The 23,542-nt window shown below is 45.0% G+C and overlaps 2 protein-coding genes across 8 annotated transcripts in view; both read left to right on the forward strand.

Annotated features, from left to right (window-relative positions):
- The first annotated feature begins 178 nt into the window (after positions 1-178).
- Positions 179-4,602, forward strand: alpha-Man-IIa (alpha-mannosidase 2). The gene is made up of 5 exons (XM_017233815.3): positions 179-402; positions 456-973; positions 1,157-2,626; positions 2,875-3,937; positions 4,005-4,602. Exons 1-5 carry the CDS (start codon positions 289-291, stop codon positions 4,152-4,154), a joined length of 3,315 nt encoding a protein of 1,104 aa, XP_017089304.2. The 5' UTR covers positions 179-288; the 3' UTR covers positions 4,155-4,602.
- Positions 4,603-5,025: 423 nt separating this feature from the next.
- The window catches only part of ps (RNA-binding protein Nova-1-like protein passilla), a 29,993-nt gene continuing 11,476 nt past the window's right edge, over positions 5,026-23,542 (forward strand). For 2 of the 7 annotated variants that reach the window (XM_070281302.1, XM_070281303.1), the window contains exons 1-3: positions 5,026-5,145; positions 7,494-7,785; positions 17,636-18,369. In XM_070281302.1, the coding sequence (XP_070137403.1) occupies positions 18,252-18,369 (118 nt within the window). In that variant the 5' untranslated portion in view covers positions 5,026-5,145; positions 7,494-7,785; positions 17,636-18,251. Of the gene's footprint in view, positions 5,146-7,493; positions 7,786-17,635; positions 18,370-19,772; positions 19,965-22,038; positions 22,317-23,542 lie in introns of those variants that run through there. The other 5 variants (XM_070281304.1, XM_070281305.1, XM_017233817.3 and 2 more) reach the window with 4 other exon arrangements.

The raw sequence follows: 23,542 nt of genomic DNA on the forward strand, positions 1-23,542 counted from the left end.
GGTTCTACCATCGGAAGCATACAATATTTTAAATTTACGTTTAATTTTAATGTCAAAGTTTTTAAAACGACCAAACACGTTTTCCAACATTGGTCTTCGTATCAAGTTGGCAGATCGTCCTTTACTTCAACCATCCGGCAACGCTGTAGATAAAATAATGAGTATCGATAAATTGATATTTTGAAACAATATCAACCCTATTGTTTACAAAAAAACACGCAAGGGGAACTCTGCTGAAGTGAAGAAGGCGTTTGTGGTAGACGATTCCATGACAAATTAGCCGCAAAAATGTTGCGCATACGTCGACGTTTTGCGCTGGTGATATGCACCGCCTGCCTTCTAGTCTTCCTCAGCCTCTATGTGATCCTCAACCTTGCAGCACCGGCAGTCACTCAAAAAAAGGTAAATAAACCCCCGAAAACAAAGCGGCTTCTTTAAAAATTCTTATTTTGCAGCCAAACTATGTGGCTATTGAGAATAAACTGCGGCAACTGGAAAACGGTCTGCAGGAGCACGGCGAGGAGATGCGAAACCTGCAGGCTCGTATTTCCAAAGTCAGGAACGAACCTCTTATTGCCCCGCCTGAAGTGCAGCGGTCGAGTCCTGGACAGTGCCAGGATGTGGTCCAGCAAATCCCTGAGGTGGAGGTGCAGATGCTAGACCTGTACGACCGCATGTCATTCAAAGACATTGATGGTGGTGTGTGGAAGCAGGGATGGAACATCAAGTATGATCCCCTGAAGTACAACGCCCACCATAAGCTGAAGGTGTTTGTGGTGCCGCACTCCCACAACGATCCTGGTTGGATCCAAACATTTGAGGACTATTACCAGCACGACACAAAGCACATCCTGTCGAACGCCTTACGACACTTGCATGAGAACCCCGAAATGAAGTTTATCTGGGCAGAGATTTCGTACTTTTCCCGCTTTTTCCACGATCTGGGCGAGAACAAAAAGCTTCAGATGAAATCGTAAGTAAATAGATGTATTTCTACATTGTAAAGATCATTAATATTTAGAAACGATGACTGGGCTTGCTTGTACAGTTGCTATTGGTACAATAGAAACATTTAAAAGTTGACTAAGCGTGAAGCTCATTAAACAGCAAACCAACTGGTACTAATATTTATTTAATTTCCTGCACGTTCTTCTAGTATTGTTAAAAGCGGTCAGCTGGAATTCGTCACTGGAGGATGGGTCATGCCCGATGAAGCCAACTCGCATTGGCGCAACGTGTTGCTGCAGCTAACCGAAGGTCAGACCTGGTTGAAGCAGTATTTGAACGTAACTCCCACAGCATCCTGGGCCATCGATCCATTTGGGCACAGTCCTACCATGCCTTACATACTGAAAAAGAGCGGTTTCAAGGACATGCTTATCCAGAGGACACACTATTCCGTCAAAAAGGAGCTGGCGCAGCAACGGAAGTTGGAGTTCTACTGGCGTCAGATTTGGGACAGCCAGGGCGACACGGCGCTTTTCACGCACATGATGCCCTTTTATTCGTATGACATTCCGCACACCTGCGGACCAGATCCCAAGGTGTGCTGTCAGTTCGACTTTAAGCGTCTGGGTGCTTTCGGGATAAGCTGTCCATGGAGGGTGCCACCTCGAGCCATCGTCGATGGAAATGTGGCAGCTCGATCTGACATGTTAGTGGACCAATGGAAGAAGAAGGCTGAACTGTATCGCACCAATGTGCTTCTAGTTCCTTTGGGAGATGACTTCCGTTTCAAGCAGAACACCGAGTGGGATGTTCAGAGGGTCAACTATGAAAAGCTCTTCGAGCATATCAATAGCCAGGCACACTTTAATGTTGAGGCGCAGTTTGGCACCCTTCAGGAGTACTTCAATGCAGTGCACCAAGCGGAGGGCCTGGGACAGACCGCATTCCCATCGCTAAGTGGAGATTTCTTTACATACGCGGATCGCACGGACAACTACTGGAGCGGATACTACACCTCCCGGCCTTACCACAAGAGGATGGATCGAGTGTTGATGCACTACGTTCGCTCTGCGGAAATGCTTTCGGCTTGGCACTCTTGGGACGGAATGGCACGAATCGAGGAGCGCCTGGAGCTTGCTCGCCGCGAACTGTCGCTATTTCAGCATCACGATGGTATCACCGGCACAGCCAAAACTCATGTCGTTAAGGACTACGAGACTCGCATGCAAGAAGCATTGAAAGCGTGCCAGGCGGTGATGCAACAGTCCGTCTACCGGCTACTCACCAAGCCATCGATCTACAGTCCAGAATTCAGCTTTTCGTACTTTACGCTCGACGATTCGCGCTGGCCGGGATCGGGCGTGGAGGACAGCCGCACTACCATAATCTTGGGCGAGGAGCTGCCTACCAAGCATGTTGTCTTGCACAATACTTTGCCCCATTGGCGAGAGCAGCTGGTGGACTTCTATGTGTCCAGTCCGTTCATTAGCGTCAGTGACCTAACCAACAATCCTGTGGAGGCTCAGGTAACCCCAGTGTGGAGCTGGCATCACGACACGCTCACCAAGACCATCCATCCGCAAGGATCCACTACCAAGTTCCGCATTATATTCAAGGCGCGCGTGCCCCCCATGGGACTGGCAACCTACATCCTGACTATTTCGGAATCTAAGCCACAGTAAGTAATATTTTGGGTTAAAAAATGGTATCTTTATTTTTAATAGTTGTAAGTTTATAAATATAAAAACAAGTTTAATCTATTAACTGATATCTTGCCTAATTGGCTTTTAATGTTGGTTGATTTTTAAAACCGCTTTATCATTTCAAACCTTAACTTGTCAATTGGAAGAGCTACATACATGGTTCTCCACACCCCAGTCGAATATAACATCTCACAATAGGTTTCTCCTTTTATATAACCCCCAGACACACTTCATATGCCTCAAACCTGCTGATGCGCTCCTCCTCGTTTGCCGTTCCGTTGGGCCAGTATCCGGAGGATGTAAAGTTTGGCGAGCATCGAGAAATATCACTGAGGGTGGGAAATGGTCCCACCTTGGCCTTCTCGGAAGATGGTCTGCTCAAGTCTATGCAGCTTTCGCAGGATAGCCCTCATGTGCCGGTGCATCTAAAGTTCCTGAAGTACGGAACCCGCCAGCATGGAGACAGGTCCGGAGCCTATCTATTTCTACCCAATGGACCGGCCACGCCTTTCCGCGTGAGCAGCCCCGTTGTATTGGTTAGTGAAGGCAAGCTGGAGTCCTCGGTGAGCGTGGGCCTGCCGAGTGTGGTGCACCAAACCATAATGCGCGGTGGCGCCCCTGAGATTCGCAACTTGGTGGACATTGGAGAGCTGGATAACACCGAAATCGTGATGCGACTGCAAACGCATATCGACAGCGGCAATATATTCTACTCGGACCTCAATGGCCTGCAGCTTATAAAGCGACGTCGCCTCGAAAAGCTGCCTCTCCAAGCAAACTACTATCCTGTTCCCTCGGCCATGTTCATAGAGGATGCCAACATGCGGCTCACTCTCCTCACTGGCCAACCGCTGGGTGGATCGTCACTGGCTTCGGGCGAGATCGAGATTATGCAGGATCGCCGGCTGGCAAGCGATGACGAGCGTGGCCTTGGCCAAGGGGTGCTGGACAATAAACCTGTTCTGCATATCTACCGCTTGGTGCTGGAACGGATTAACAACTGCTTGCGGCTATCGGAGCAGCATCCTGCCGGCTACCTAACGAGCGCGGCCCATAAAGCCTCGCAGTCGCTTCTGGACCCGCTGGATAAGTTCATATTCGCGGAGAACGAATGGATCGGGGTGCAGGCGCAATTTGGTGGTGACCATGCCTCCGTTCGAGAGGATCTCGATGTGTCTGTCATGCGAAGACTTACCAAGAGTTCCGCAAAGACACAACGCATAGGATACGTGTTGCACCGAACCAATCTGATGCAGTGCGGGGCAGACAGTCAGTTGCCACAAAAGGTAAGTGGATGCCACTGATTTTTCTTAGTGCTTAACCTTCTAAGATTATTTTCTTTTCGAACTTCAGATTGATGCTTGTCACCTGCTGCCGAACACTGCCAGGTGCGAACGTACCACCCTAACTTTCCTTCAGACCCTGGAACAGTTGGAGCCCATCGCTGCCCCCGAAGTGTGTCCCATGGAAACTGTGGCCCTCGTGAGCAGTCACACGAGCTGATCGCAATTGAATCAACAAGTCGAATATGAGCAACCAAGAGGAAAGAATTTATGAATCTCCGATATTAACCCACTGCAACACAGGAATTCTCAGTTTTATCTTCAACCTAAGCACTGAAATACGTAATATAAAACTACGTATAATTTTTTTTTGTAAGCTTCCTTTTAAGGGTTTGAAAATCCTATTACGCATCAGGGTTTTTCCGCTGCTGCTGCGTAACTACCCATTTTATTTCGTGTTCGCTTAGGTTTTTACGTTTTTGTGATATCCCTCCAGTTCCACAGTAAGCAATCTCTGTCTGTCTTAGATATTCCATTCGGAATATCGTCCAACATTGGATCGTACTTTAAATGTAATGTAGGTTTAGTTATAATGACGTAATTGCACCGGCAATGATATTAATCTCTGTAACGAATTGAATAAACTGAGTCTCATTTAAGTCACGTGATAGGTGGAGAATTCTTTTAAGAAATTCTTATCAGTTTGTGATTAGCAGACTGTACGGTATTGTTGTTACCTGCCTGACCTATAGAGGAGATTCTCTTGGGAAACTGGAGAGACCCCAATAGAGGGGGAGGGGGAGGAACACGCGCTTCTGCTTCTGCTTGGAAAATGCATAATGGAAATCCAAATTGAATCCGAACTGAGCGTAAAGTGGTTGTTTTCCGAGAGAGAGAGAGTTGCGAGAGATGTTCTGCGCAGAGTGGCGCTCTTCTGCTCTTTCTCCAATTCGAAACGAGCAACGAAAGCAAAACCGATTTGTATCTGTGAGATACTCAGATACACAGCCCCCGAGTCCCCGAGACAGTTCTCTCGCAACCACTGACCGACCGCCCGACGACCATCGGAATTTCTGTACAGAAATCTCGGCACGAGTCGAAAGAGCGCTCAACCGCGAGCGCGAGTGCGAGCTGTTTTCAAGTTTTGTCGAGCAGTTCAGTTGGATTTCAGTCACAGAGTCAGAGCGTCAGATTCAGATACGTCGTCGCCAGTGAGTTTGTTTATATGTTTATGGCACACGGCATACATACTGACGCCTAAGCGCAAAGTTCTGCAATTTCGAAAACAACAATCTAACGAATCGACCGACGAATCTAAACAAAAGTGGTTCGAGCCACCAATTAAAAAAATAAAAATAAAAATAAAAAATAGTGCTTTTAAATTACCAAGTATCTGCTGATGGTTGTTGCTATTCGTCGTTGTCGCTTTTCTAATGGTGGCGAACTGAAATTTAATTAAATTAAATTAAATAATGCACACATGCGTTCTATGCGAGAGAAGGAGGAGGAGAGCTCCGAGAGCGGGGGAATAGCAGTTTGTGCGTGCGTGTGTGTGTGTGTGCGAGTGTATCTCTAAGCTCCGTTCTACGTTCTTGAGTTGTTCGGGTGCTGTTCCTTGCGCTGTGTTCTAAGTTCTTTTTTTCGTGGCGTATCTGTGTATGGTGAGGTTTTGAATGCGTGCTTGCGTGTGTGTTTGTTCGAGTGTATCTGTGTGTGTTGGTGTGCTTTTTGTGAACTACGTTTTGTTTCAATGCCAAAAAGTATCTATGCCCTGGCATGTGCGCTTCGCCTGCTATCTCTCGCTCCCACTCGCTGGCTAGCTGCCTTGCTTGGCATGCTGGTTACATAAATACTCACTCACACAAGCCCGCAGCTGAGCTGAAGAAAAAAAAAATAAAACTGAAATTGTAACGCGCTACATTCGAACCAAATTTAATTAACACCTAAGACTGGGAAACTGGGAAACTGGCCGACCTTTCAAATTCCAACTGGAACACCATCGAATCCTATTGGAATCCTATAGCATCAACAATGGTCCAGAGACTCTGAAACATGTGTTGTTTTTTATCAGAGAGGCTGCCTGGATGTTATCAACAAACATTCCTTTGACTTGCCACTCGTCGTCTCCCATTGTTTCCTGCTGTCCACTGCCCCTCTTCTCCCCCAACGATTCCCAAAGGAACTATCTTTAAGATACCCGAACTGAAACAGAACGAGAACACAAAAAAAACGTTGGAATGGGCCAACGAAATTAAAATCAACGACGTCATATAAAAGTGTGTCAAAGCAGCTCACTCACACACTCACGCCACAGCTCTGCGGCTGTATGGGCAACGCTTTTTCTCTCCCTCTGCCTCTCTAACTCTCCCCACACCGCCCCCCTCCCCTTCGCCAATGACTCTCTTTTGTTCGATTAGCGTGCAAGCTGATAAAACGCACACAGCGCGTATACATAATTTATATATTTTATTTTAATGTTTTTCGTTTGTTTGCCTCTGAGCTTTGCCCAACGAGTTTTTCTCGTTATTCTATTCATTTACGCCTCTCTCTCCGACCGTTCGTTTGCCAAACATATGGCCTGGTGTTTCTCAATTATTATGTCATAAACAACTTGAAAGCCAAAATATTCGTCCGATAGAAGTTCAATACGTTCAAGGCAATACCTGCAGGCCCTAAAGCTGAAGCTTTTGGCACTTGCACAGGAAATGCAAAAGTATCTTGTCCCAAAAATGTCGTTTCTCGTTGGTAGTATGTGTTCGTGTGAACGTGCAGCAATTTTCCAACGTTTGCATGAAAACCTAGTGCCCTATTAAGCAAAGTGAGAGAGAGAACGAGAGCATGAGGAATGCCCAGCGGGAGCCAAAAAAGCTTGCAGGAGAGTGGAAAAGCTTGCAGACGAGCTGTTTTCCCGCATTCGAAATAAACTTTAAAACAAACAATGCTGCTGCCTGCTCTCGAATTTAAAAATCAATGTAGAAAATGCGCGCTAAGGCGGACAAAGAAAACGAAGAGAACCACCTCGTATGGGCATCCATCGACTCACTCATACAGATACACGAAGGGGGGCGAACTGTTAGATAGAAATGTGATCGGACGGGCACGTGTACGTGGCACACAGATACTCGCGACTCGCGAGAGGCAGGTCGAGAGAGCGTTCACAGTGTGCAGCAGCAGCAGAGAGAGAGAGCTTGACGGGAGCTTGGCGAGCCAAGCAAACGCGACATTTTGTTAGAATCCAAACGTGAACGAGCACGCAAGACGAAGACGCCGCGAAACTGGACGGAAAAACGGAAAAGCAACAGCGAACAAGCATTGCAGGCGCATAGCAGGGGGCGAGGATAGCAGGGGCGTCTAAGCAAATTGGCCCGTTTAGGTGCTGCTACTAATTCGAAAACTCATCATCATCATCATCATAGTCGTTGTCGTCGTCGTCGATAGTTTTTCGCTAGAATTAACCTTCGCGGCAAATTAGTGCGTATTTGTGTGTGTGTCTGTGCTTGTTTTGTTTTTATATAACCAATCCAACCAAAAGCTTAAAACTAATCTGTATCAACAATAGCAACAACCAGGCCAAATCAAAACAGAACATAAAACCAGATAAATACAACAATCTATATAAACTTGAATCGCAGGAGTAACAACAAAAACAACTGTCGCGTCACTGAATGAAACAATAATTGAATAATTGCAATAAAAATACAAATAAAAGTAAAAAAAACGAAAACGAAAAACAAGTACTGAGTAAGCAAGTCAAGGAGACACTAGCGTTCAAAGTACCCCACTAAAGCTGTTCTCTATCTCCACCCCACACTCAAATAATTGCAGCTGAATGCACGACTCCTTGCAGAAAGGTGAATATATTTAAAACTAGTCCTAAGATTGGTATTAAGATTAGCTTAGCATAAGGCAGGACCTTCTACTGCAGGATCAAAGCTTTGATCGAGAATTAAAATAAAATGCAAGCTTTTTCAACACTTTTTTGGGTGGTTTCTCAACACTGAAAGATGGGGTTTAAAAAATCCACTTTTTGAATTCTAAGCTATAGAGTTGGGATGGGGTTTCACTATTCATACTTTGTTCATGAGAGTATTAGCGGGAATATAGAATACTGATTACTCAGAATCGGAACCGATCTATCTCTCCCTCTTTCCCGCTCTCTCATGCTCTCCCACACGGAATGCTAATCAGAGTCTGGTTCTCCATCTCAGCCTTCGAGCCCCTCCCCATCATCCGCCCTTTTTGTTCATGTGCTCTTTATCCCCTCTTCCTCGGCTCATCTCTCAGCTCTGTCGCTTCCTTCCCCCTTCCCTTTATCTGCTCATCAATTTGCTCGTTTCATAGCCTAACCCGACACTTGATTCTAGTTTTTTATTTTCACGATGTCCCCCCGGCCGCCATGCCACCGTTAAATGCAAATAGGCATTAAATTGTCCGCTTGTGTGTCGTTTCGTTTCATTTGCATTCACACGGCTGTCCCCCACTCCCGCCCCTCTTAACCCACTGTTGGCCCCCGCACCCGTTGCGCAATTCGGTAAGGCGGCAGTTCGTATGTGGGTTAAACTGCACCACCAGAGCTAATCAGGCAAGCCGAATACATTTGTACTCTAATTTTTTTTTAAATTATTTTCTTTAAGCTTTTCTAGGGTTCACATATGGGGATGCAGTCCAAGCTGCAAGAAAAAATTAACCCAAAACGAAACGAGAAAAAGGTTTATGTAAACACAACACACACACACACACACTGCATGGCTGACACACAAACGTAGAGAGGGCCGTGTTCATGCAAAAGGCACGAAACTGCTGTTAACCTATTTGGCGTAATGGTTACGGCGGTGATTTCGACCCGGAGATGGAGACGGAGACTCTCTCGGCTCGGCTAATAAGCCGAGAGTCCAGTCGCAACCCAGTCGATTATGGCTGAAAGTGCAAAACTGCAAACTTGGCGGTAAATTAAAGTGGCCGATGTTCTAGGAAAATGCTCAGCTCGGGCTTCGTAAAGTGCCTAGCTGGATGAATGGTTGCTTGAATGAATGAATCACTTCGAGATCAAAGACCTAAACATCGGAATACCGAAAGGGTTGAAAAGCAGAAAACCAAATGGTCAGCAAAAGTTTTCCAAACAATAAAGTCCAAAGAACGGGTTTCATTAAGAAGACGGGTTCGTTCTTTGAAGCTTTAACGGGGATTCCCATTGTGTTCTATAACCTATTGAAGAAGTTCCCCTTTCGCCAAGCTATAAAAATCATCTATTTTTGGGTTGAATACTTGAATAATTGTTTTTAATTGTATCTCTCTTGAATATTAATGGAGATACAATACTTGCCCTTTTTTAGTTACTAACTTATCAGTTAATAGTTACAGACCTGCCTGAGACAATTATCTTTAATCCACCTGACCTGGAAAGCTGCCTGGAAACCACTAATCCCCCCTTTTGCCTTTGCGACCTTGCCCTGACTTGCCTATAAATATTCAACGATTTTTTAATTGGCTCAAATGCCTATAGGTTTCTTGGATGTGTGTATGTATGTATGTATCTATGTTTGTAATTGCAGTCACAGTTAATTGGCTGCATCAATTGAATGTTATTAGGAGGTATAGTCGCCGCAAAAACAATAAAAGCAAAAAAAATCAACAAAAAAACAACAAAAAGCAAACAGTAATTACAATTACCCATCCGACTTTGACGCCGTTCAAGTTCACAGCGTCATCGCGGGAAGCAGAAATAAAAATAAAAAAAAAACACGCTTCCATAACAAATTACTTGCATTTGTAATTGTGGAAAAAAATAAGTATTTTTATTTGTTTGGAGGCAGGCGTCTTCCAGATTGGGGATTAGGGAGTTATGTAATAAAAGTAACACAAAGTTATAGGTTTTGAAAAAAATTAAAAGGTTTTAAAGGGTTAAACAAACGCAGCTCCCACGATATAAGTAGATCTGAAAAGATATAGATACATATAGGTAGAGATTTGGATACACTATCTCTGAGATACATAGTTTCATAATTATGGAAGTATAACGGTCTGAAAACATAAGGTTTCTAAATGAATTATATTGTCGCCAGACCAGGCCAGCATCGATTTTGTCTAAATTGGGGCACTGTCCTCGTCTCTGTCCCTTCTTATAGCTCCCTCTCTGTTCCTCCACTCTTTCGGCCTCTTTCGGTCGCTGTCTGCCAAAAAAGAGCTTCTGCAGCCATCGGTCGGTAGTGTGGCCTGGTCCAAGTGCAGGCACCAAGTACCAAATAGTCGCCAGGCTGTACGACAACTGGGCCAATTTTTAATTAAAATGCCAAAAATAAAGCACAGAGACAGACAGACAAGATATTTGTTTCATTGTCAGGCAGGGTTGTCAAGTAATTTGATTTAATATTTCCCACTGACTTGGACCATATTGAGATTGAAAAGTAAGTAATATTTGACTCGAGGCCAAGAAACCAGGTCTTCTAAATAAAGCACACCTTGAGGACATGTTTTCAATATCTGTGTTTTTAGGACGAGAAACTAAGATATCCTAGCTATCTTAAAGATACTCTTCTAATGTCTATAGACATGTTTATGTCAGGGTATCGCAACATCAGGTCAGAGTACTTGAACATCCCCAAGAGCACCTCAGAAGGGGGAGGAGGCCCACTAGCAAGCTTGTTTACTTCAACTTGCCACAAGTTCTTAGTGTTTGAGTTAGTCTTCGGTGCTTCAGTAGTGCCTTTTGACTGCCTTCGCCATTATTTATGGATAATTCATAGACGCACCTTGGCTCGGGCACCTGCAAGCACGAATTCGATTTGATTGGAACCGGCCCCCCTCTCTTCCTCTCTTTCTGTCTCTCTCGCTCTGTATTGACAGGCGACCTAGCGACATAGTTTCGCAGTTTGGCTTCGCTGCCCCCCCTCAAGTAATTTACATACAAACACACACAGATACACACCCACACATGTGTATGGGATGCATATATGCTCTGCTGTTGTTGCTGTTTCTGCTTTTTTGTTGTTTTTGTTCGCTTGGCCTAATTGTGAGCTTTTGATTTTGTTTCATGGGAAGCCCCGGCATTCTCCCTCTCTGTGTGGTTGGTGTTGGTGTTGGTGTTGGGGGTCTCTGCGGATTCCGACTAGCTCAGCATATTGCTGCATATTTTCCATACATACCTTGAATGTGTGTTTCCTCTTTTATTTTCTCTCTGATATGTTTTCGTAGGGCCATCCATAAAGTTGCTGCTACTGCTGTGCTGTGCTGTGCTGTGTATTTATATTTTTGGCCATATTACGTTGCTTAACCTTCACCCATTTCTGCCACCAAAATATCCAACATGAAGCGAGAAAAGTCAATGGGGAGAGCTAGCTGGGACTGGTCTGGGACTAGGCCCTAGGTATAGAGACATTTTCATAGCCGCATTAGTTGCAGTGTACAACGTTGCGTATACGCAATGTGGTCGTCACAGCTCCATTATGCAACGCACATAATCAGCGTTAATGTGAAATTCTAATTTCATTTCGTGTACACTCATTAATAATTATAATTACGCAGCCAGCCACCGCAAAAAAAAAGGCAGGCCCGCCACAATAACCAGCTGGGCCTCCTCCAGCCCGCCGACCGAGCTCCTGCCGACTTTCTCTGTTGACTCGACACAAATAGACGCTCGCTCACTCGTCTGATATTTATAACAAACACACAGGGACACACGTGCACTCATCATCATCATCAGCTCGTCCATATCACCACACACACACATGCTAAACAAAGGAGCACTTTGAGCCGAAAGCCAACGAAATCCAAATCCAAAGCAGCTTACCCGACTCGACGACGGCTCCAGGAAGTGAATGTATTCGTTCGCATACCCTTTCGCAGATGAGGTGGCCCATCAAGACCACCAGTCTCTGTGACATCCTGGAGCTACCCTCGAAAAGTGTGGCTCATAAAAAAGCCAACGAATATGGGCTGGGAAGGGGGGCGGTCTGGTTCGCAATGAGCATAAATTATGCGCACAAAGGCAGGCCCAGGCAGGGGGGCCCACACTCGGGGCTCGGATCCACGCTTCCTGGTCTTTGGCACTCGGGCCACTTATCCTAGAAGCCGCTTCTACTTGGAAAGCTAAAGCCAAGTCGGCAAATAAACGTAATGGGGTGGAAAATAATACCCAAGAAGGGCAACTATTATTCTATATTTTTGTTACTTTATGATTTCTTTTAAAGAATTTTTAAAATTAAATTAAAGAAAGCTTTATATTTGAAGGCTTACAGCATAAATATTTGTCTCGGACGTGCTGGCTTGTGAGGGAAACCCTTTTTTTTTTGGACTACGCTGACCCCCAGCGGGAGGCTTTGGCTTTTCGCATCGCGTGCCTCGTTATTGATTTTCGCTTTCATTTTTCATGTGGCATGCCGCATGCGAGGCAACAGGAACAGTAGAACAAGCTGAGCAACAACCAATAATTGTACACACACTCACACATACAGTAGTGCCTGCTTACATATGCGGACAAAGTTTTCCATTTCTCTGGCGGAATGGCGGAGGAGATGGGAGGAGGGATAGTCACCAAAGAACGCACCAACTGGACAGGGGCAAACATACGGGAAAAACTCATTTGACAGAAGACATCCGAAAACGTGCCGCCAAAGTCAATGAGGTCGCACCTCGCCCACTTTTCCGCCAACCCGCCGCCCCCTGCCCCGGCAACCTCCTTTAGTTTGCCTTGCCCGGGGCATTCAGTCCGCATCAGCCTTTCATCCGCTGCGTCCTCATTCGCAGTGCCATCTGGTTAAGTATGCGCTGTGTTTACCTTTTCCCAGTGATGTCCTTGCCGCCGGCACTGGCTTTAAAACCTTAGTGCTGGCTCATAACGAGTCCGCTGGCTAAGGAGTTTTACCCACTGTGCCACACCCCCTCATTTCCACTCGTTGATGACTTATGACATTTGCGCTTTTGTTGTATTTGCATTCGTGTCGATGTTGCCTTCATTCTGCCTCTTTTGTCGACTTTCCCAAATGCTCAGCCCTCTTCCTAAGTACCCCCAGTCAGGGGCGGGGGTAAGGCTCAGTGACTCGGGCACTTTATTCCGGACTCCCGACTCCCGAGTCCGGACAGTTATCAACTGCCGGGCTGACCCACAATCGCCAGTTATCCGCACTCGGCTGGCTCCTGCCCATTGTTCATTTTGCCGGATCGGGTCGGGTTGATTTTATTTTAGTTGCCCCATTTTTGGTTGCCTTTCAGGGGAGGGAGGCTCTTTCAGGTCCATGTTGTTGTCAAGCCATTTGGACAGCCCCGACTGCAATTATGAGTTTGGGGCAATTGTTGGGAGTGCGCTCCGATGGTTCCACTGCGGCTAGGTTAGGGGACTCTGGTGTAGGTTTACTTAAAACATAGAAAGATACAAGTGACATGTTAGATAACACCATTATTGATTTATGAATACATACGAAAGGCGGAGCAAGTTGTTTGACGATTTGAGATCATCATTAGCGAGAACCAGAATCCAGTCACGGACAGAACAGGTCCGGTTCTGAGCTGTGACTGTGAGTCACTGTATTTGCATCGCTACTTGTTGTGGACGATCCCATTTGTAGACCCCACTCCCCGAATATGATTTCTATTATTTTCAAGGGCTATTACTCACCTTAACTTTTAATTGTGTTACACGATTCCCGAGCTCCCACACTCGACTCCCAGCTCTATATCCTCATCCAATCCCGCTGACAAGTCAAACAAATGAAACATTCTCAGATTAGTAATGTCAATGGTGGTTCGGAAATGTCGGGATAAATTGCCGTCAGCCTTTGTCATGAAAAAATTGAGGATGTCAGTGTGTCCTTTTTTTGTTGTTGGCAGTCAGGCAGGCAAAGATTTATCGCACATGATATTTGTCAAAACATGAAGATAAAGATACACAAGCACACACATCCCAGGGATACTAGATACAGCAACAGCCGCTTGGCTGTCAGCAGATTTGTGTCAGAAGAGCCTATGAAAAGACGATAAATGAGTCTGAAATGGGCAAACAAAGAGGAGGAGGTCCTCCTCCGCCGACGGATACGGTCGGTCCTCGAAAGAGGTTATCGCCTACACTTGTGGCTGATCCACTTGGAGGCCCAAATATTGCCAAACTTTAAGTTTTATCAGCGTCGGGGCGTCTGAGGCAGGAACCGAATCAACAAAAACAAAACAATTAGTCGCCCTGAGGGCCCAGGGGGATCGGTGGGGAAGGGGCAGAGCAAAGTGCAGTACATAGCATAAACTATTTACTGATAAGCGTATAAATACACGAACACAAACGAATCCACTCACGTACTGGGCAGGAGAGAGAGAGAGCTGCGAGCAGCGGAAGGCGGCTGAGCAAACACTTGCAAACGCAGTCGACAGTTTGTAGATAAAGTATCTACCAGATACAACACCAACACAACTACTCTCACTACTCACTCTCCCGCAGCACTCTCTCTCGCGATGGAGAGCTCTCCCGCTCGCTCTCTCCCTCCGGCAAGTGTGTTTGAATCTCGTAGATACTTTGGCCTGCCTGCCTGCCTGCCCGTCTCGTCGTAGCCGGAGCCGGAGCCCATTTCGTTTTTAATTGTTTTCAGTTTTTGAATTTAGTTGTATTTGATTTCCACGTACTCGCGCACTGTCGTCGCCTCCTGCGCCGTCTCCTCATTGGGAAATAATAAAGTGTATTTTTTGAAGAACTTTCAATTTAGGAAGCGTCCAATTCTCAAGTGAGTGTCGTGTCGTTAAGTGCTGGGAATCATACCCACTGACAGTTTGTTATTTGAGAGCTCCACACACAAAGTGGTTTGGGGTTTGGGGTTGGGGACGGGGCCTCGGCCTTCGCCTTCCCTTTGCCTGCCCCTTTCCCCCCAGCTGTTTCGTGCTTTGAGGTACTGTTTGGTGGCGCCCGAGCTCTTGGAACATCAAGAAGCGCTTATCAAGCAAACAAACAAGCCTTTCAATTAACCAACAAAGCATAAATCTTTCGCTCTGGCAACTAATATGTAGCGGCATCGAATGCGGGTCGCGTGTTCCTCCCCCCAACCACCCATGGAGCCCAACCACCCAGCTGTAGTTCTGAAACTTTTCAAACTTTTTCCCAAAACTTCTGATGTCATTCGAGTGCCAGCCAAGTACATCATATGGTATTGTTTCCCTGGCTTCCCTTCCAGTGGCGGGGCTTCTAATTTTTCAAAAGGGGCAGAAAGAAACCCTACCGTAGTGGCTTACTATCTCACGTCTCGGGACGTCTTATCGACAAACCGAAAAGCAACGAAAATAAACCTTATCGCTGTCGTCTCCGCTCGAGTGATAACTGTGAGTCCGACAGGGAGATAAGTTCTATGTACGAATCGTACTCATAAGTGCCTGAGTAAATGGAATATTTTTCCATCTACCCGGGTAGTGCCTGATTTATATATTTGTACTTCACTTACATATATATATATATATATATTTTTATAGTTCAGTTCCATATAAGAAATTTAGTGATAAACCGGGAAGTGAATGGTTCTTGGAAGGGCTTTTTTCTTAGCTAAGGAAATGAGTACGAAGTTTGGTCGTTTCCTGTGGGTTTCTTAAGATTTCTGCAAGAATAACTTAAGATGTTTTACATAATAATATGTATTTCTGTATTAGATTATGTATTTCCATCATCGAAAGTATCTTATTTTGAAGGCAACCTGTTTTTATTCAAGGCATTGTCCACCCACCTCATAGATTTTCGAATAATTTCGAATGCAGTGGCTGAATCTGAATGTCCTTGGGCTGATTGGAGAGTGCATCGGCAGCTGCTTCCAATTCATCATCATTAACACATTTTCGGCTTGAGTGCATCACTGACGTTGCCCCACGGCTGCTTCGTCATCATCGACTTTATTCTAACCGACTGCCGTTGCAGTTTTGGCTGCATTTTCCCCAATCCCATTTGGCCCGATATACGATATACATTCAAGGACACACCGAGTGAAAAATGTCGAGCACTTTGCGTGTCTCGGGCTGAGAAAAAGGGGCGCGTGTGGCAGACTGCCCTGAGATTTGTGGCAGAAATTTGAATGCCAAGTTGGTCGCCATTTTGAGCTCCTCGAATGGGAATTCTTCTACGAGCCATAAAAAATCAACAAATAATCGAAAATAACGCAACAAAAGTATTGGGTGAATTAATTGAAAAATCTAAAATGCCAACCCGAGTCGCAAAACCAACTGGTTCTCAATGATCGAATCGACAAACTCGTTCTACGGCAGAACAGCCGCATCTCTGGCTAAAATCGATCTTTAGTTTCTTGATTCGCTGGCCACTAATTTCATAAGTAAATGCAAATTTGTGCGACTTACCTGTTTGTATTTCGATGACAGGTGCAACACAGTTGCAAATCATCTATCTGATAGTACGCATTCGCTACTGAAAGTATTCTATTGTATCTACGTATCTAAGTATCTACGTATCTGGGCGGTTGCTTAGCATTGAGCTCTCAAGCTTTTGCCATCTCTTCGATTTATTGCTCATTTTGCTTTGCTGCGGTCTCGGCTAAGCGGGCACGAAAAAAAAAAAACTTATTCAATGGTCAAGGTCGTTTGCAGTCAAATCGAAACCCCCAACCCCCTACACCCGAGACACTAACACCAAAGCCAACACACCACACTTGCCAAGTGGTATTCCAACATCAACATCAACATCAGCACTACCAACCGAAATAAAATATAAAAATGTTTGTATAATTAAACGCCATTTTAAACAAATAAATGCGCGTTGTCCGTCTGTCTGTCGCTTAACGCTGCTGCAGATATTTTCGTTGTTTGTTGTTGCTGGTCTCGCTTTGGTTTTTGTGTCGGCGCATTTTTAATTAGCAATGAAATCATAATAAAATAACACACAGCTCATGCATAATTGAGTTGCAAGTTGGGTTTTCATTGCCGCGAACACAAAAAACTTGCTTAGGTATTTAACAGACCAGGGCAGGGGTAGATACAAAGATATAAAGATAGCTGGAGCTGGATCTAGTTAGATGGCACAAGTTTCTCTATATTCTAGCTTAGTTTAAGATATTGATTTTGAAGATGTATATTTAGTTACAGTGCGCAGAGATTTCTCAGTTTTTTTTCTCACTTTTCCAAATACCCTTTCTTTCTAAAGAGTTTCCAATAATTTCTATGGATTCCTGAAATTCATGCAGTCGTCTGCTTTCCATCATTCCACACTTTCAACGTTCACGAAGCTTGGTTTTTAAAACTTAGTTTATCTTCCATTTTAACGATATTTGCCTGCCCCCAGAACAGTTTTTTGATATGTGAATGCCTTTACAACACAACAAAAACCCACGCTTTTAGAAGACCCATTTCGGTCCACCCTAAAATCCTGCCCCGCCCCCCCCTTAAAATTTGTAAATAGAAGCCAGCGCGATTCATCCAAAATATTTGTACTTATCTAAATGTTACTCACTTGTGTGTTTACTACTACTACTATTACTACTTGAGAAATGCATTGCAACTCTGGCAACTGTATCTATATCTACAAGTTTATTGCCGAAGTACATACCTATATATGCCTAAATGTTTACTGTATGTATGTATATTTATTATTGCTGCATAATTCACTCATAAATATTTTTTTCTTTTTCTTTTTTTCATATAAACGTTTACAAAAAAAACAAAACTCGCACATTCCACCACAAAACCACCAACAAAAAAATCAAATCAATAAAAATAATTTAAAAAAAATTGAAAACCTAGAAGGATCATAAAGAAAAAATACAATAAATACGTATATGTGCACTTGCATATACAACCACATATAGCGACGATCACGAACTGTCACTGTCTCACTGTCACTGAGAGCGATCGATAGCCGATACTTTCAATCGCTGCATATATGGCTGCAAGGACTAAGGACATCATATAGCTATAAAGCCCCTCATCACTCTACTCTACTACTCTCAGATGCCAGTGGCGGATCCATCCCCCCGATAAGGCATCGCATCCAACGCAAGGACGTGGACTGAAGGACTGAAGGATACTACTGACAGATACTGACGTTCGCTCGCTCTATTATTTCCCCTTTCGCTCGCACGCTCTTTTTAAAAACCAAAACAGTTTACAAGAAACAATACCAAATAATTAAAAGCTAAACTGACGCCTCATTACCAAATCATCGGACGTTTCGTTGTCGAATCGAATATAGAATCAAAAAACAATTAAAAAAATAAAATCCAAAATCTAAAATCCAAAATCCAAAAGATACAAAGAAAAATACTCCAACGAGACCCACAAACAACAGAAACCCAAAGCAAAAGCTAAAGCTAATCATCAGTCAAAGTTGATAACCAAAAGCAGCAACATTCAGTTAAAAATGGCCGAAGACGCTACCATGGAGACATGTCCGAGTCCTGAAATCGGCGATTCACGCAAAAGGCCACTCGATTCCGATCCGGAAAATGAACAAACTAAACGCTCACATTTCAGTTCCGGTAAGTTGACCAAAAAAATCCAAAATCCAAAAATCAGTATCAGTATCCAGTATCCAGTATCAGTATCAATCGTATCCCAATCCCCAAGATTCATTTCAAAAAAAGCAGAAGATACAGAAAATATTTCAATCGCTCTTGCATATCCCCATTATCGTGCTCTCTCTCTCTCTATATATAAATCCGTCTTTCTATATCTCGTTCGCTATCTATATCTATCTATCCACTGCTCCTTATCTCCGAAGCGTATAAATATAACTCATTGGATTTGTTTGCCTAACTTTTCTGTCGATCGTGCCGACCCTCTTTTTTGCAATAATCCCCCCGCCCTTCTCTATAATTTTGTAGCTTTTATGTCGTTGTTGTTGTTGTTGTCATTGTCACTGTCGTTGTTGTTGTTGCTTTTGTTAAAGTTTTCAATTAATCAGCACGATATGAAATTCATTTGCAGTCCGGTCCCGTTTCGGGGCGATGTCCATTTAGCAACCGGACTGGCAGACTTTGATTTGTAATTAAGTTAGAAATTGCGTATACGCCCTGAGGACCCATCTGAATATGACAACTGGCAGCCAGTGGCCAGATGGACAGATGGCTGAATCTTGCGCAGGATTTGGCGCCGAGATGGTCGGTTTCTAGGCCCTGGTTGACCCATTTTCCCAACGACCTCCGCCTGCTGCAATTTGCAATCTCGGCCTCTCGCCCCCTGCCTAGTCCTCAGCCTTCTAATCAATGGCCTGCAATTAAATACAAGTGCAAGCCCGCAAACCCCATGACCGTCCCTGCACTCGTTTGGACAGCTGATGCGACCAGTGGGTCACCAGTATATTCATATGGAGATTAGTGGGCATTCAAAAAAAAAAAAGAAGCACCTCCATTGCCAAACCCCACTAGCCAGCCACGAGCTAACTTATTAACAAGTTGCTTTGCATGATTTGTTTGGCACACAAAACCAGCTGGCTGCCAGCTCCAAGCTACAAGCTCCAAGCTTCAAGCTCCAAGGTGAGCCACGACGCAATCGAAGTACCTGTCGTCGTCGTGGTTGACTTTTCGGCTGGTGGTGGTGGTAGTGGTGGGCTCTCGTCATAGCTCGAAAATAGCAAAGTGTAAATGTCGCCCCCGCCGCTGCCATGCCTAGCTTTTGATATTTAGACAGACACCCAGTCAGTCACAAAGATAGATAGATAGATAGATAGATAAGTGTGTGTATATATAGATACTCTGTGGTGTGGTCTGGGTCTGGTCGTGTGAGCTTTGCCACCTGAGGCAAGAAACACGTTTTTTAAGTTTCCTAATTGCTGATTGAAGCGTGCTAGATTGCCTAATAAACTCGAAACGATTCGGGGGGGAGGATCGATCTCATCTGAGATGCCCCACATGTCAGTATAGTATATAGTAGTATAGTTTTTTTATCCAAGTTGGCAAGGACAAATACGCCGCATCACTTACACCAAGTATTTCCACCCAAATTCATGTGTTTTAATTTTAATAAGAAAAGAGCCAATTGTCTTAATGTTGCATCAAAATTTTTAAGTTTTACGCCGTTTATTGGAATGCGGAAATTCTGTTCGAGTAAGTTTTCGTTCAAGTTCGTTCGATAGGTAAATATTATAAATATTTTAAGAATATATGGTTAGAGGTCTTGAAAGATGGATGGAGATGACATCTTTTTCGATGATGTGGTCTTGGTCTTCGGTTGGGATGGCCAGAGACATCAATACCATAAGTGTATAAACAGCTGGGCATTTGTTATTAATTAGCCAGCATTGAAGTCTTTGTTTGGGCCTTCTTGTTGTCTTCTGGACGGTCCATAGAACAGGTCCATACACTGGCCCGTAATTTATTAGTTTTCAAATGGCTTATTTGCTTAGCTGCCTCGACAGTCATTTATTTCTTAAATTTCTTAAATATTTATTATTTTTTCAGTTTTTTTCGGGGGTTTCATGGCTGTCATGGCTATAGGTTGCAATGTTGCAGCAGCAGTAGATACAACTGCGTCAGCCGCTAAGGCTGCTGCAAAGGAAATGCAGTAAAACGGTGGCGGGTGGTAGTCAGGAGTGGGGTCGGGGTCAGAAGTCAGGTCCATGGAGGTACTGCAGCCAGTGTAGCTGAAGCTGGGTCTGGGTCTGGGCTTATGTAATCAATGCTGGCAGCAAGGCAGCAGGGCAGCTGGAAAATTATACTGTGTAGGTGGGTGGGTGGCATACGCCAGTTGACCGAGGGCACCACCAGAGAGAAAGAGAGACCTGGGTGAGTGAGAGTGAGGCGCGAAGAGAAACGTGAGCTGCTCTCAGAAAACGTTGACAGCATGGCAAGCGGTTGACCTACTTTGATGACAATGCGGGTGCGGAGTGTGCGTGTGCTCTGCACTTGTGTGTGTTTGTGGGTTGTCTAGGAAAAGTCCTGCGCAGTGACTCCGAGGCCCCACTCAGCTGCTGCACTGCAGCATTTGGCGCCATTGCAGCCGCCACAGCAGCCGCAGCAGCAGCCAACCACCCAGTCACCCAGTCACCCAGCCACCCATTTCGGTAGCAGCCACATCAGCAAACTAGCCGAGCCAGCGTCCTTGAGTGGCGAGAGGTATAACTGGGTTGGCCTGGCCCACTGCATCTCAAGTGCGTTTACTGCCTTGGGGTTGCCAGGGCCCCATCTTGCCATCCTGGCGTCCTCGCTCTCAGTCGGCTTCTCTGTTTTGGCCAACAGTCTGAGTCTGAGCCGAGGTAGTATCTCCGTGGCGTCGCGTGTTTTTGGGTTACCTTATTCTTAGGTGCCTTCTATTGTTGTTGGCTCGAGTGGCCAGCTATTTGGCCCATCGGTGCGTTGTTGCACTTGTAGAGCATCTCGAGTGGCCTACTAATAACTGGAGAGCCACTACCCTTTCGGCCAGCAGTGATTAGGGCCGAAACAGAAATAAGAATGTGGGAGCAGGCCCAGATTTGCAGCGTTTTTCTTTGTTTCTCACACTATTTGGGTCAACGGTGGGGTCGGGCTCGGCCCTCCCTCCACATTGCACATTACACATACGCCGGGTGGGCCAGACTTTTCAAAAAACTATTTAAAACGAATGCGACTTTTATGGATCGTTTGGATAATTTTTAATTGGTCTGACAGGCAATGAACTGGCCATTGAATGCGAATTGAACGGCAATCAGAGTGGGTTGTGGGCTGTGGGCTATGGACTAGGGGACTGAAAACGTGACACGTTTACTCTTTCCGCCCCGTCTGTCTCTTATCACGTTGGCTCATTTCGTACGTACATGATATTGGTATCACATGTTGCCACAGCAGTTTCTATTTTCGACACACACACGCCCCCCATTGTCGCTCCCCATCTCCCAATCTTTACTCTCTGTTTCTCATTTTTCACTCCGCTGATAATGAACTGAGTGACACGGACGCGGACGTGGACATGGAGCATGGAGCTTGGAGTGAAGTGAGGCAATCAACGCGAGGCAGCATTAGATCATACGCACACAGACAGGGACAGGGACACATCATCTGCCGGTGGTCGGGTTTCAGAGTGATCGGTACACTCTGACTCATGAACCCACTCTGACTCTCCGGTCGGCAGCTCTCTCCCGCTAGCGCTCCCACTATACGCCGCTGCGCCTCTTCTCTCCGTCCGGGGCTCTCTGGCAACTCTGTGCTTGAGTCTGGGCTCCGTCTTTGGAATTCTTCAGTGCGGTTTTGTCGGTTGTTTGGTGCGTTCGCTTGGTCGCTCGCTAGCTAGCTCGCTCGTAGTCGCTCCACGCTCCCAGATCCACGATCATACGCTTTCCAGCTCCCGCGCAGCCATTTTGCCAGTGACTTTGGATTGGCTTGCCAGTTCAACAGCATGTTGTTTGCCAGAACAACATCGACACCCACAATGATGCAGCACGAGGCGCCACAGCATCCCCATCACCATCAGCAACTCCAGCAACAGTCGTCGTTTCAGCTGCAGCAGAACTTCTGTACGTCTTCGGATAAGTTTCAGTATCTAATTGTGTTTGGTTTTGTTGACCTTGGCCATTAGCGTATGCAACTCGCAACTGTAATTATAAGGTTTATCTCATTCTCTATTTGCCACGAGCTTTCCTTAATTGTTTGCTACACCTGAGCCAAAGCTGTACACACTGCGTATGCGTAATATTTCGATATTAATGTTAGGCAACGCGGCGGCAATTAACGTCTTGTCAACTTCGTTTATCTAGCACTTCGAGGTCGCTCGTTGTTCTCTCTGCTGATTGAAAACAAGTTGGTTTCAATGGCTCGCCAATTGAAGTTTCTACTCGAAATACTTTTCATTGAATATTAGCATTTGCTTATCGCAGAAAATACTAAATATACCCACACACACCGACCAATCCAGCTCTCAATGCCAGCCATCATGATTATTCAAAATGGAAGCACTAGAAACTCGACATGGAGCCCGAAGTTTGACCTCAGCTTAGGCTCTAAGCTTTATCAGTTAATTCTCGAAAATCAAATTTCGAATAGATGTTGTTCGTGTTTACAGTAATTAACTCGAGAGTGCCACTTGTCCCTCTCATTGTTGGCCAAGTACTTTGGGGTCCAAACCAAAACTCACACAAAATGCGGGAAGCAAACGGCGGCAAAACTTAACCTTGAAAAGTGATTTGAATGTGGGCAAACATGTCTCTATCTTTGCGGTATGTGTGTGTGCTTGAAAAAGCCAAAAATAAGTTGAGACACTCATATAGCCATGCCCAAACTGCTCATATTGCCCTGACTCTACCCAAAACGAAATAAAATCAAGAAGAAAAGGCAACACCAAAGCGAAAAAAATAGAAATAAAATAACAAAAATACAAAATCCAAAATACGAATATGTATCTTTAAGCCGCTCCAAAGACGTGCGGGCATTTTACTTTTATTTTTCTTGGCAAAGTCTTCTTACTTTTTATTGGTTGTCTGTTTCAAAAATGTCTTTAGCTCTTTGCTCCCAAAAATTTGTGTTATTTATGAATGCCACATTTTCGCATTTCTGGCCAACTGGCCAAGTCCAAGTCTCGGTCTCAGTCTCAGTCAGTAGCGCTTAGTTCCATTGTGTAATCGGAGTTCGGCTATTGCCAACCAGTTGTTAATTTGGCTGCCATTTGGCAACACTCCCGGGCAGGTGTTTGGCCATTGAACACGCATTTCATTCCATTTTCAGCCTTCAGTTTCGTCTTCTACCT

The sequence above is a fragment of the Drosophila bipectinata genome, chromosome 3R (genome assembly GCF_030179905.1).
Source record: "Drosophila bipectinata strain 14024-0381.07 chromosome 3R, DbipHiC1v2, whole genome shotgun sequence".
In the NCBI taxonomy this organism is placed as follows: Eukaryota; Metazoa; Arthropoda; class Insecta; order Diptera; family Drosophilidae; genus Drosophila; species Drosophila bipectinata.